The 14,804-nt window shown below is 40.9% G+C and overlaps 1 protein-coding gene across 4 annotated transcripts in view; it reads right to left on the reverse strand.

Annotated features, from left to right (window-relative positions):
• The window catches only part of LOC124114609 (spectrin alpha chain, non-erythrocytic 1-like), a 456,322-nt gene that overhangs the window by 302,403 nt on the left and 139,115 nt on the right, over positions 1-14,804 (reverse strand). For all 4 annotated transcript variants that reach the window (XM_048385836.1, XM_048385837.1, XM_048385833.1 and 1 more), the window contains exon 5: positions 13,902-14,054. In XM_048385836.1, coding sequence (XP_048241793.1) covers positions 13,902-14,054 — 153 coding nt within the window. The remainder of the gene's footprint in view (positions 1-13,901; positions 14,055-14,804) is intronic.

Below are 14,804 nucleotides of genomic sequence, written 5' to 3' on the forward strand. Positions count from 1 at the left end.
CTTCACCAAACACCACTACTAGTAAGCTGCGCTAAAGGCATGGACGCTAATGTAGACGCTGTCATAGCGCTTTGTGCCTGGGACGTAATAGGCGACTGTTGGCCTTCCCTGTGGGTGTGGATCGAGCCCACCCAGAGGTGGAAGGCTGGGTAGTTATTACTGGGGAGGTACACTACTGCCTAAAAGTTCATTCCCCTAACACGCGTTGAGAACGCGTGTAACACGCATGTGACACGGGTGCTCAACGGGTTGCACACGCGATTCACACCCGTTGCACACCCGATTCCAACGGGTGTGAATCGCGTGTGCAACCCGTTGCACAAGCGTGTGCCACGCGTGTAACACGGGACCGGGTTCCAGTTGAAGTTGACAAATTTATCAAATGAATAGTGAAATAAAACAAAACAGTGAGATGTGAAATTTGAGTTAATGAGCGGCCATTGAGCTGTGTTCACCAGACCGTAAATACAAGGTCGGCCCATCTTAATTAGTGTTCGGTTGCTAGAATTTTATGGCATGAACCATTCCACTAGGGTCCAGTCTAGCCATTGTGGCTAGCCGACAGTAGAACAGTAGTGAATTTAGATGCGAGTTTATTGCTAAGAAACCCCCGTGTTGACACGATTGTCGCGGGTTGGTAAATGTTCGCCATTAATAAAATAATTGTTTGTGGATTGCAAACATATTCATTTGCCCACACGAGTCATTCCATTTGATTGCAAATATAACGTTTTTCGTTCGCCAAATTTATGCTTTAGACAGTTCAATTATGACATAGCCATCACCACCACTAATGTCTCATTATTTCACGTAGGAATATGTCCCATTTCTCCACACCCAACTTTCTGTGTTGTATTTTGAAAAATAAATAAAAGAAGGTTTTGTGTGGGACACTTTTATACTAATTATAAGAGGATGTTGTAAATGAATATGAACAGCCATGCTGTCTGACAGTTGATAAAATTTGAGATCTTCACAATCACCGGGTGTGACCATGTAGACAGAATCTCGTTAGGGTTTGTGATTTTTACATTTGCCCAATTACCATAGTGAGTATTGCTGGGGATACCAAACGTAACAGTTTATTATTAGAGGTTGTGAGTACCTATACCACGTAGACAGGATATCTTTAGGATTTTAATCCTTCTTTGAGAGGCATTTAGAAGTTGGAGTACTACGTTAGGATAAGATTTATGGGTGACTTTAATCCTTTCTTTCTCTGTGGGTAATCCTTTCACGTTCATTTGAGGAAGTCACTCAACCAGGTCATGACAGGTCGTGAGTTTACTTACTAACTACTGTGAGCGTTTTTGGCATGACATCTTTTCTTGTATAAACATAGAAACGATGCTCACTCACTCACTGTTAATCTTCTGCAGTTTGCTGGCAAAGTGGGGATAAACCTCAGTGTCAAAGACGATCAAACTTAGTTCGAATCCTTGTTTATATGTGACATCTCCCAAATGGGGACATTTTCACAAACTTGGCAAGTGATGATGAATTTTAATATTAATATTATTATAGTTTATGAAATTGTTAATAAAACTTTAATAAAATTGTGCTTCACTCTCACGAAAAATATATTGTCTGTGAGTAAATTTATTTGTCACGTTACATCGGCATTTTTCAGTGATATTGGGACTACATGAAACATGGCTGGTTTTACATTTCTGATACAGGTGCTTGACTGACTGAGTAGTTCATGATCAATAAGATATGTTTAAATCAGTCAAGTTTGCAACAATAGATGAATAAGTTGATACATTTGGACCGCAGTTACCGATTAACAACTTAAGACATAGAGACAGGGAGGAGATATATAACCAAACCTATGATCCTGTTGAGACAGTTGACAGTTAGAACGTTGGATTAAACGACAGTAACTAATTTGAACATTCCCCAGTTATATCATAAAATACATCATAACTCATAACAGTCCGAGAGACAGCTTCCAGACATATACTAGTATTGAAGGGACAATCGCTTTTGACAGTTTAAAAATAAACTCACCTTAAGGTGCTTGGCAAATCAAAACGGACCTCCCTGAATATGTTTTTTAGGTTTGACAGCAACTATGCTTGTGGATTTCAGAGATAGACATGATTGGTTAGCTAGATGTTATTATAATAAGCGAAAATGTCTTAAAAGTCCACAGTTGGTTTAATAGTACAAAAAGTGTGTTATAGATCTATCAACGTTTTCTTTTATTGAACATAATATTTGCACTATATTGCTGTAAGCTGTAAATAATCTAGCCTCCCCATGTACGTAACTTACATATATTTATGTATGGCCAGAACAGCAGATAGAGTTCTGGTAGATAGGTACCTCGGAGATATAACGTGCGCTTTCCGACTTAAGCCTATCTCGCACACGGGGAAGCACTTGTACTATTAGGGTAAAAAAGGGTAATGATTAAATAAAGAAGTGCAACCCCCCCCCCCCCCCCCCCCCCCACCTACCCACCCACCACCACCACCCCGAACCACCCCACCCCCACCCACCCAAAAAAGAAAAAAAAGTCTAGTCCTTGTAGTAGTCTTCTCATCCTGGGGGTCGGGATTCTGGTAGAGACTCTTGGCAAGGAGGGCGGCGGTATTGGCGACGAAGTGGTTTGAGGTCGGTACGCCACTACTCTGGAAGAAGTGGTACAAGTCTGTGTAGTTTGTGATGTCGTACTCGATGTCCTGTCCACCCTTCTTGTGCACCATGACGAAAGGGACTCCTTGTTTGGCGTAGAGATATTCCTTTGGGGAATTTTCTATATATATTTGTAGATATGAAGCATTCTAGTTAATTGTGGATGCATTGGGCAGACAGAATTGTGTTTATTTCCAGGCCATCCTGATCGTCGTTTACTACTATAAGGTGTATGGTTGGAGGCAAGATCAAAGGCGCCGCACAGCATTTATTAGATAACAGACGGGGTCGTCCGTTTCGCTTTGAACAACCACCCCACCTGTCTGTAGGTGTTATATAATCGGTGCGCAAATAATTGTGTCAAGTCCACTGCCGGGCTGATGCGGTGTCAGTGTCAGCGATGAACATGAATGCTCAAATTATAGACTTGTAGCACTCACAAGTTGCTTAGCCAAATTATTTGAAAAGTGTATATTCAATCTCTGATAACAGGAAATATAACCTTAGAAAAAGATTCAACATACAAACAATCAAATGTAGAACACAGTCCTATGCTTATTATCATTTCTTCTGGATATGATCAACCTGCGGAACCCTCTATCCGATGAAGTAACTAATGCTCGCTCATTAAAAGAAATCAAATCCTTAATTAATCGTTCTGATGCAATTACTAATAATTTTGACTTCAAATATTTTCATAGATCATGCCAAATTGTCCACTGTCGCCTTAGGCTCGGCTGCAGTGACTTAAACGCTGATAAGTTTAGACGACATGTATCAGACATACCAGACTGCACTTGTGGATATCACCTTGAAGATGCAATTCACTTTTTCTATAACTGTTAAAAAATACGATAATATCAGAAACACTGTGTATTTCTACACACATGGGTATGGTCTAAAAATTATATTACATGGCAGTAGTTAAGCAGTTCTACAAACATGACTCTTCTTAAATCAGTTCATGACATCATTGTCAAAAGCAAAAGGTTTGAGTAGCTTAATTTTATGCATGTAGTAAAGGAAAACTGCATTACTTTATTTCAAAGATACCACTTGCTTGCTTTCATTTGTGCATTTTGTATGTTTATGTTCATCACTCTCTTATATATATCCAGCTGTTGTTAAGTTGTTACCTGGAGAGGTATTACATAAGCATGTTTTGCTTGTTTACCGATCCAGATTTCTTTTGAAATAAAAATACGTTTAAGCCAACACACAGCTAACCGTAAAACACATGATTGTAAACTATTCAAAAAGGGGCACTAATCTCTTGCTTCTTCTCGGGTGTCGGACTCAAACTCATTTATTCTTAGAATACCATGACATACAATTATCTACAATTTTTATTATGTACAATTTAATAAAAATAGGATACGTGGATACAAATACAATTTACCAATTGTATTGTACACATTGTTATGGAATTTAGATAGGCCTTTAAGATTTCTTACACTGTTAGTGGTCATAATTTTCTTAAATGTTTGGAAACTTAAGATATTGCTTATTTAAGAGTTCATATCGCCGTTGGTGAAAAGCTTCACATCGGAATATATAATGCAATTCATCTCCCACGGCGATAGAATCACAGAGTGGACACTGGTTGTCTTCCCTGGGAATGTTCAGCCATCGACCAGTTTCAACTGGTACTCCTTGGTTAGAAAGTTCTGACTTTTAGTATTGGGAGAAATATTGATTTTGAGAGCAGTAGATATTTCGCAAATGAAGGTTGATTCTTCAGGTAACACGACCTTTGGATTTCCGCTTGGGCTTACTAGCTGCCGTGAGTCAATTTGCTCGTTAACGCAACCGAGCGTGACAAGAGACTGGGCTACCAGTCTGCAAGGACAGCTAAATAAACTTACGCATTTTTGAAAACTGATTGGTTACCCGTGATCTATGAAGATTTCAACAAAGGGCGCATGGTAATTAATTTCTTCAGCCTAATCAAACAGACAAATAACGGCGAAAGCTCATCGGATGTCGTCATTTGGAAATACCCCTGATTGTTACAGTTTGATAATAAAAAAGTATCCCTGAGTGAAAGCATTTGCGGATTTCGGATTGCGTGGATGATACAATTACTACTCCCTTGTTGTCATCCACATTTTCTGGTATAACCCTACACTTAAGTATTTGTCGTAATTCACTTGCTGCTCAGTTAATGAATTTATAACATGTATTCTTAGTTGTAGCACCACTCAGATTACCCGATAAAGGTTCAAATTTGGTCTTTCTTGTACCTGGGGTAATTATTTAATCTAAATCCAGGTTTGAAGTGAGGTGGAATGTGAGTTATGCACGTCGCAGCCCAGCAAGTGATGTATGATCAGTTGCTTTACTTTTTTTGTAAATCAACTGATCATTCCCAGACATCAAAGGATCAACAGGAAATATGTTGATTGATTAATTACTGTTATCTTGCACAGTGGATATGTCAAAAGTAAGTGTTTACATGTGAAGGTAGGGTTACTAAACCTAGGGAATACTCATATCATGGCGTGAAGTACAGATGTAAAAACAACATACTTTGTTCAAAGGGTAACCGATAATACACTGACTGGTTGTTCATTGTTATCTAACTCAATGTATGTTTTTAAGAACCGTGGACATTATAAAAATAGTTGTCACGTGGGCTTTCTCAGCTAACTTGGCACCTATGTGAAACAATTGAAACAAAATAAGTGATCAGTTAAGAAACAAACACGGGTTATACTATTCGATACATTTAAATAACGTTTAAAAACGATATATTTAAATATTTTAATATATTTCATATATATTCCAAATATTGTCTCCAAATAATTATTATTAAAGTATTTGATTCTTACATAGACATTTTACATCGAATAAGTATTTTTGTACAGCTGCAGACGCAATGGATATTGTTCCTGTATGTTGATATTCCCGGATACATTATAACTTTGTTAGGTTGTTATAATGATTTTTGCATTTTGTTTTCATTCATTCGCTGCAGCTTTGAACAGAATCATTCTTGTTCCTTTCCGTTTGGTTGGGAAGTTTTTCGATGCGCGATAGACGGTGTTTTCACAAGTATTTTCTTTTGTAAGCGTGTATATGTTACAGTCAATGTGTAAAATATGATTCACTCAGGCAATTTATTAAATATCTAAATATTTCAGTCATTTTACAAATTGACTGAATAATCCATTCATTTATTTAACCGACTGACTAAAAATGATAAAGACGACCAAGAGAGCTTAAACACATCACAATATATTAATTATGCTAAGAAAAGAAGCCAAACAATACAGAACTGTACTTGGTGATGGTATTAAACATAAACAAATATTTGGAATTCGTTATCATATTAATAAAGATGGACATATTTTTCAGTTAATTTGTAAAATAAACTGAATATTTAGGCGTTTTAATACATTTCCTTAGTGAAATCTGTTTACATTTTGAATGTAAACATATACACACGGTAAAATAAGCAATGTTCAGTGAAATATTTACTCTGTGTTGCAAGTCAAAATAGTGTACACGAAGATCACAATTACCAAGCAAGTGACTTATCAAAACTGCATCACCATTACCGATGCTCCCCACAAATATACCTACATTTCAAAAACTGTATTTCATTTTTGTTGATCAGTGTGACCATACGTCCTTATACTTTCAATTAAAATGCGCTTACGAATGGCGAGCACAGGTCGCGAACAAGTCTAGATTTCTGCTATATCATCCGGGTACTCACTGGGAAAATACAGTAATGCACAGGTAACAACTACTCCCGCGGAATTGCTTTAGATCAGTGTCCTTTGTACGTTGAAATACTATATATTGTGAAAGACAAAATGATGTATCAAGGATCAAGTAGAAGATACATTGACCGTTGCGCTGGGAGTTTATTCAACAGACCGTGAAAATAACACTGCTGTATCTTATTATTTATTTTAGATGATGCAGGCAAAGCTCACTTCTCCTGGCGGCCATTATCAAACGGCCAGCTAAAACACAACCCCGCGCTTATTTCTACAGGTCTCTTCCTGTAGTACGGTAATTAGTATTCTCTCCCTCAAGTGTATCCTCAATGATATAACCCACCCTCATTAATTACATGCTGCTCTTTTCCAGCCTCACGGCTATGGAGCTGTGATAAAGAGTCCAAGTCATCATAAAGTAATTAGGGTCCAATAAAAACAATGCGCCGCCAAACCTCATACATATTATCACTGAAAGTCGTACTACAGACGGTTAATGTCAAATCACAATAAAAGCATTTCAATTGCAATAACATGTTCCAGGACCATGTATTCTCTTAACACCATCGGATTTAGAAGCAATGGTCGTATAAAACAAAACAGATCTATTTAATCGCAACAGTATTCATGTTATTCCCACAAAATCACATAAAGAAAGGAGACATTAGGAAAAACATGTGTATTATCATTTTTCGTCAGGATAACCAAATTTTCTCTCCTTGTTACCACCTCCAGGTTCAGCTTAAGACGGGTCCTCCTTTGGTCAAAAGTTTGTTCCCCCTCTAATGAGTGTGTCACGCGTTGCACACGAGTGGCGGACGGGGTGCACACCCGTGTGCAACGCGTTGCACACGGGTCTCACACGCGTGACCAACCCGATGCACACTAGTTGCGTAACGCGTTGCCCATGCGTGTAAGGGGAATGAACTTCTAGGCAGTAGTGTAGGCATCGTACACTCTTGTGAGTCTGACATACTCTTGGAGCGCCTCCGAGACTGTTGTACCAGGTGCATTGTTGATGCCTGCTTATACCTGGAGAAACTTAGGGGAGAAAGTGGAGCACAAAAAAACCACTTATGTGTCGAAGTGCAAATGAGAGTGAAGTTTAAACACTGAGGGTGAGGATCCCTGGTAGATTTTTTACTTCTTCAATTAGTGCAGCACACAAGCATAAAAAGCAAGCCAAAATAAATTGAAGTAGTAAACAAGTTGGTTGTCCTTAATAAACCAAACAAATTTTATTCTCTACAAAGAAATTTTCATTATAGTAAATTAAGGTATAACACTATAATTTCATTTAGTGCTTCTCACTAAATGGGTTTATTGAAACCATAATGCACCTCTTTGTTTATCTCCTTACGTCATTTCCTCTTACAATCTCCCGCCACTTACGTCATAATTCTACTTCCTATGATGTCATCAAACTTTCTCTTGCATCATCACCAACTTCATCACCATCATCCGTTAGTTCTGTCAAAATTTTCTGTACACAATTTTGTACAGCAATTCTCAATTTTTGGCTGTTCGACTCAACTTTTCGGCTTGTGACTGCTAATTTCGACTCCTCCTTTTAACCGATTATTATTACTCTTCCGCTTCGACTTTCTCTTTCGCCATACACCCCGCTCATAATGCCACCTAAGCGAAAGGCATCTATGAATCACAAGCTGGTGAGGACCGGCGGTAAGAACCGGAGGACTACTACTGCAAGTGGGACGTCATTTGCAACAACAACCAAAGCCCAGGTGAGTTACCATACTTCGTTTCGCACGATAGGCCCCCGTCTGCAATGCCAAATGTTAACGTTAATTCTTCACTTTTATTGCCAGCTCTTGCCCCTGTTACAGCCGCTCCCGTCCCGGTTCCTCCCGCTTTGGCAACCACAGCTGATCAGTTATCTCAGCACTTTGGCACCCATCATGGAACTTATTAGAAATAATGATTCCTCCGTCATTTCTTCTAGGCCTCTTCTTAACAACACCCCACCAGTTAGCGGGGTGAGCAATGTTACTGATTATTCTGCCAGTATTATTCAGGCTGCGGCCAATCCTGGAATTCCCTCTGACGTCACGGCCTCGCCGATTGGTCACATGGGAGATCCCCTCTCCTACATGGCCGACAACATTGGCGCACATGTGAAGCAAGCCATGAGGGAAAAGATTTGGAAAGGGGAATATGTGGATCTGGCTGTGCTGTCCCCTAAAGCCAACGAAGCCGAAGAAGATGAAGGTACACTTAGACTAATTACCGACAGCACAGGTAAGGTCAGGTTGACACAAGTACAGCCTCAAAGCTTGCCAGGCAAGTCGCTTGGCATCGGTGCATGGACAACATCCTTTCATGTTTTCATGTCAATATACACTGAGAAACATGCCTCTGTTAACACAGTGCAGGGTATGCTGTCATACATGGAGGCTATACGTAACGCAGCGTTCAGATTCGGTGGCGACGAGTGGTCAACGTATGACAAACAGTTTCGTCACCGGATGGCATGGGACCCGATGAGGCAATGGGGTAGAATCGACGGCAAACTGTGGCTGCGCTACATGATTCCGCAGCACAACAGGTCAAGGAATCCACCCGGCACGGTAGGTAGTAATACTACATCAGTTAAGGAATTCCCACAAAACGTTTGCTGGGATTTCAACAAGTGTTCGTGCCTCAGGTTTGCATGTAAATTTCCACATAAATGTGGAAAATGTGGGGGTACCTCTCATGGAGTTTCAACTTGCTTTCGAGCTACAGGGGCCAGTAGGCCCCAAGCTAGCAGCACCCAGCAGAGCAGACAATTCCACTCAGGCAAGCATAATGTCAACAGCACCAACACCAGTAAGAATTGAGAACTTGAAGCCTTATTTGCTGCATCATGCCAGTGTTCACAAGCAACAGGCAATTTCATTGTTTTCTGGTTTTAAGTATGGTTTTCGACTTAGGTACCAAGGCTTTCGCAAATACAGATTGGCGGACAACCTGAGTCAGCACAAGGGCCCGAAGCAAGGTACATTGTTCAGGCAAAACTGGATAAGGAGTTAGACTTGGGTAGAATGGCCGGGCCTTTCATTCGCCCTACATTCCAGAACATACAGGTGTCACCAATAGGCCTCATCCCTAAAAAGCAGGAGTTGGTAACTCCATCTGCTGAGGGTAAGTCACCTGATAGCTTCAGGCTAATACATAACCTTTCGTACCCACAGGGCCAGTCTATTAATGACAACATTTCTCCACAGGATTGCTCAGTCACGTATGCCCGTTTTGATGAAGCAGTTAGGATGGCACAGGAGTTGGGCCCAGGAGCTTTGCTCTCCAAATTTGATGTTAAATCAGCATTTCGCATTATTCCAGTTCACCCAGCAGATTTTGAACTCCTGGGAATCGCCTTCCAAGGTAGCTTGTATGTCGATAAATGTTTGCCGTTTGGTTGTTCAATTTCATGTTCGATATTTGAAACTTTCAGTACCTTTCTGCAGTGGTGTATTCAGCAGCACCTTCCAAACCAGCAGATTATGCACTACTTAGATGATTTCTTAACTGGCGGCCAAGCGGGTATGCAGGATTGCAGCGATAACCTACATATAAGCTTGCAAATGCTTGAATTCTTTTGGGTGCTCGTAGCTCCAGAGAGACAGTTCATCCTACTACTGACATCACGTTTTTGGGCTTGCAAATTGACACAGTGGCAATGCAGGTTAGGGTACCATTCAACAAGATAGAGGAGGTGAGCCACCAGATCAAAGGTATGTTAACTGGAGGTTCTAAAAAGGTAACTAAATGGGATCTACAGTCACTGGTGGGAAAACTTAACTTTACTGTATATCGCTATGTATAAGGCGAGTTTTTCGTACCTAAAATGAGGGGGTTAAGAAGGGGGGGTCATCTTATACACGGAGTCAAAGATCTCACATTTTTTTTCACTGGCGATGTTAACCGGCCCAGCATTTAACAATAAAACTTCGCATTTCGTCCTAAATAACTGTTCCAATAACTATTTCCATACATAAACATGATTTGTATCTCTTTTCCTTGAATAAAGTTTAATAATTTCTGCAAATAAAGTTGAAATGACCCTCGCCTCGATGCAGATTGTCAAACCACCTGACACGGTAAAACAATCAACATCCGTGAGTAGAGAGCCGGAAGTACCGGTAAGCATTTGCATATTGCACATGTGACCTAACATGTGATAACCGGTGAAGCTGAAATCAATTCCCGCTGTTTTTACAGTTGTATTAACAAGTGACGGGCACCAATTTGGTGTCGTACTGTGTAAACACAAAATGGCGACGTGTGCTGGAGTTACACACGCGACCTATCATTGTAGAAAAAACAACGCAAGATACACATATTTTTATTGCATATATAAGGTTTGTGTGCGCACTTGTGATGTGCTTCATTCCAGGTCGCCTTATACACGGAGTATAGGATTTTGGGTTGATTTTGAAGGCATGTACAGGGGGGTCGTCTTATACATGGGGTCGCCTTATACACAGCGATATACGGTATTTGCAGGGCAATCCCCATGGGTCGGGCTTTCTGTCGCAGGTTGATAAATCAAATGTGCAGAGTCCAATCTACATTCCATCACATACGTCTCACAAAGGGGTTGAAAGAAGATCTGTCTATCTGGCTAGAGTTTCTTACCTATTATAATGGCGTCTCGATCTTTCAGCAAGCTCAGTTGGATGACAATAGTACATTGCAGCTTTTCACTGACGCAGCAGGCAGTGCAGGTTTTGGGGCTTATTTCCAGGGTCACTGGGCGAGTGGTCATTGGCCACGACAATGGATTGACACACTCATGACCAAGGACTTGACTTTGTTAGAGTTATTTCCAATTGTACTGTCTGTCAGACTCTGGGGTAAGTCACTCGCGAACAAGAGGGTACTTTTCTATTGTGATAACCAGGCAGTAGTTCACATCATCAACAAGCAGTCCTGTAAGGTTCCAAGAACTATGGCTTTGGTCAGACAACTGGTTTTGCTATGCCTCAGGCACAACATTCTTTTTAAAGCTAAGTATATTAATACAAACGCAAATGTTATTGCTGATGCTCTCTCGAGATTCCAGTGGGCACGTTTTCGGGAAGCAGCACCAACAGCAGACCTGGCTCCAATGCCGCTGCCACACAACATATGGATGTTCTAAATGAGGAGGCGCGAAGACTACTTAAACAGTCATTGGCCAGTAACACATGGTCAACATACCAGACAGCCGTTGAGGTGCTGCAGGGTTTTAGAACAACACATGGGCTGTCCCAGGTATGGCCAGTCCCAATTGACCACGTCAACTTCATTGCTTATATGTCAGTGAAGGGATTCTCCATTAATACGGTAAGAACCTATGTTTCTGCTATATCTACCTACCATAAGCTTAGAGGCATGTTGGACTGCACTGATCATTTCTTGGTGCGTAAGCTCATATCTGGTATGAGTAAGGGCAAGCGCAACTCCGACACTCGCAAACCTATAACGGTCAATTTGCTCCAAGCCATTATTTCAAGTTTACCTTTTATTTGCACGTCAACCTTTGAAACCAAACTCTACACAGCTGTGTTTTCCGCTGCTTTCTTTGGATTTTTCAGAGCAGGTGAGCTGGTTCAAAGTAAACCAGGCCAATTGGGCATTGCAATGAAGGACATAACATTACAAGCAGATCAGGGACAGGTAACATTCATCCTTAGGCACTCCAAAGGTGACAGGGCTCAAAACGGGGTTTCAATCACACTTACAGCTATTCCACATCATCCTCTGTGCCCAGTCACAGCAGTCAAGGGTTATTTCCATGACCGCCCAACTGGCGCTGACACAGCGTTTGTTCACTTTGACAACACAGTTCTATCAAGATATCAGTTTTAGGCAATTCTAAAGAAGGCTTTGGCGCACAGCGGCTTCACCGCAAATGATTTCTCTTCTCATTCTTTCAGAATAGGTGCAGCTACCTCAGCAGCAGTCAATGGTATGAGTCAAGACTTAATCAAACAGCTTGGTAGATGGGGGTCAGATTCCTTTAGATCATATATCCACATACCTAAAATGTGTACTTGACTGCATTGTTTAATCGTGACCATTCCACTGTGCCTTGTTTGTGTTGCTTTCAGTGTGGCTGATAGGGTCAAGTTACCTGGCCCGGGCCCAACGCTTTCTGGTAGAGAGCCGGTCTGGCTGGCCTTCCAACTACTTGTGGATGGCTCGCGGTGGGATGGTGTGGCAGGAGCAGGAGCTAATGCCCCTGGTCGAGCGACAGCTAGAAAGGACTGGCCAGCATCCCAGAGCCATACTTATACATCTGGGCTCAAACGATATTTGTAAGAGGAAGGCCAGCCAGCTGTACCTGGACATTCACCTGGCTATGTTGAGGCTCCACCTGCTAATGGCCCAGACCACCATCCTTTGGTCTGACATGCTACCAAGGAGGCATTGGCAAGGAGCCAATTGCTACGATGCAGTGGAAATTGCTAGGAAAAAGGTCAACAGACGGTTGGGCAACCATGTCAGGGAGCTTGGGGGGAAGCATATCCAGCATCCCAAGATTTGCGCTGGTGATAGTTCCCTATATGTTTGGGATGGAGTCCATCTATCAGTCAAGGGACTCCAAATTTTCACAAGCGCAATCCGCGAAGCCCTATGCCAAATGTAGGTAGTAAGTATAAAGAAAAGTAAGTCACACTTAATTCTTTCGTCTGTGGCTAGTTAGGGGGGTCCCTCATGGTTCATGGTCTTTGGTGTGGGCTTAGCACATGCGTGCTGTTGGCATGGTTCTTGTGGGCTACAAATGTAAATACTTACTTAATCACCAAGTAATCATCAAAATTATCAGGTCCCTGCTCATCAGCGGGAATCTGTTCAGTCCCTCTGCTTCTCAGCGGATGGGAACCTTTAGGCTTAACTTAATTCATGTCTGCTTTTCAGCAGAAACTTAGTATTTTGCTGCTGGCAACATAGTTGCCCATTGCTGCTGCTGCTGCTGCTGCTGCTTGCTGCTTGCTGGTAACTCAAGTTGGCAAATATAATTCATTATAACAATAGCTTAGGGCAGCCCACAAGTCCTGCCACACCTATGACCTTGAACCCAACATATGCCTTTCTTATTTCTCTTGCCTTGTCAACTTTGACAAGGCAGGTTACTTTGCATGGGGTGTTTCAATAATAACTGTACAACGGTTTAAAGTGCAAGTAACTCGCACCAATTGTTAAACAAATATGCAAAGGTTACTATAAATAGGGCTTTCAATTACAAAGAACTAACTAAGTTTAAATTCAAAACAATGGATAATTAGACGTCCCTCTGTACCTGACTAAACTTTCACTGCCTCACAAGTCTGAGATAGATTCAACTGCATATACAACAGTGCTGATCGAGGTATAACATCACCACAAGCCACTGACAGTTGTTCTCAGGATGTTCAAAGCAGGTAAGTTCACAAGGAATCAAAACAGTAAAGTTTATTTTTGTGTGATATAAAGTATTTAAAGTTGTATTTAACAGCCAAGTGAGTGTTGGAGACAAGTGACACATAATTTCTTTTGTAATATTACCTGTTGTAGGCTATTTTCTGACTTGCTTAGGATGTTTTCAAAATTATCCCTGAAAGAGCAGAGCTTCTGTGCCTGGCTGCTCTTGTAGGATGCAACCATCTCTAATGGTTTGTAAACATTCTTGATCAACAGGCTTGCTGCATCAAGGTGAGCCTGTAACACAACAAACAATGAAGACATACTGGGGGTGCTTGCTTTCTGTATGTGAAATACACCAAATATATCACCACACGTGCATTGTCAATAAAACACGCATTGGCCAGCGTTAAGAGTTATCAAGAATTTAGCTAAAAGCATTTGGCAATAATTTATGGATACTTGTGGACCTTCATATAGAAACTGGTATTGAAGATTGCTGGGGTGGAGACACTGGCACTGATACACACTTGTAGAAGAATTGTTTCAGAAACATTTTTGCATCTTTACAGCCCAGATTTTGCATGTATGCATGCACGCATTCACACTCACAAACATGCACACGCACACACACACTCACACACACACAACTACTACTGCTACCAAAACAACTACCATCACCACTACTATTACTACTGTTACTACTACTATAAATTCTTTCTAAGCATCTGATTTTGGTTCATGCACACTGATATAGGTATACATTATTGTCAACTGGGAATAATCTTTTCTTGATCTCAAGTGAATAATATCGTCATTTTTCTACATAAACATAAACATAAAAATATCAGCCCTGTGTTGGAATGTCTTTTGACAATAAAGATGTAGGAAATGATACTTGGAAGACTTAGATAACAAATCTGACAGCAAGCCTTGAACTCATTTCCTCATTTCCACAGTTTTGCATTTAAAAGGCCAACTTTTAGTTCTTTTCCTTAATGTTAATTTTAAATTTTAGTACAAAGTGCCAATAACCTCAGCACAAAT

This window comes from Haliotis rufescens, unplaced genomic scaffold (assembly GCF_023055435.1).
Source record: "Haliotis rufescens isolate VD_foot unplaced genomic scaffold, xgHalRufe1.0.p SCAF_6, whole genome shotgun sequence".
Lineage (NCBI taxonomy): Eukaryota > Metazoa > Mollusca > Gastropoda > Lepetellida > Haliotidae > Haliotis > Haliotis rufescens.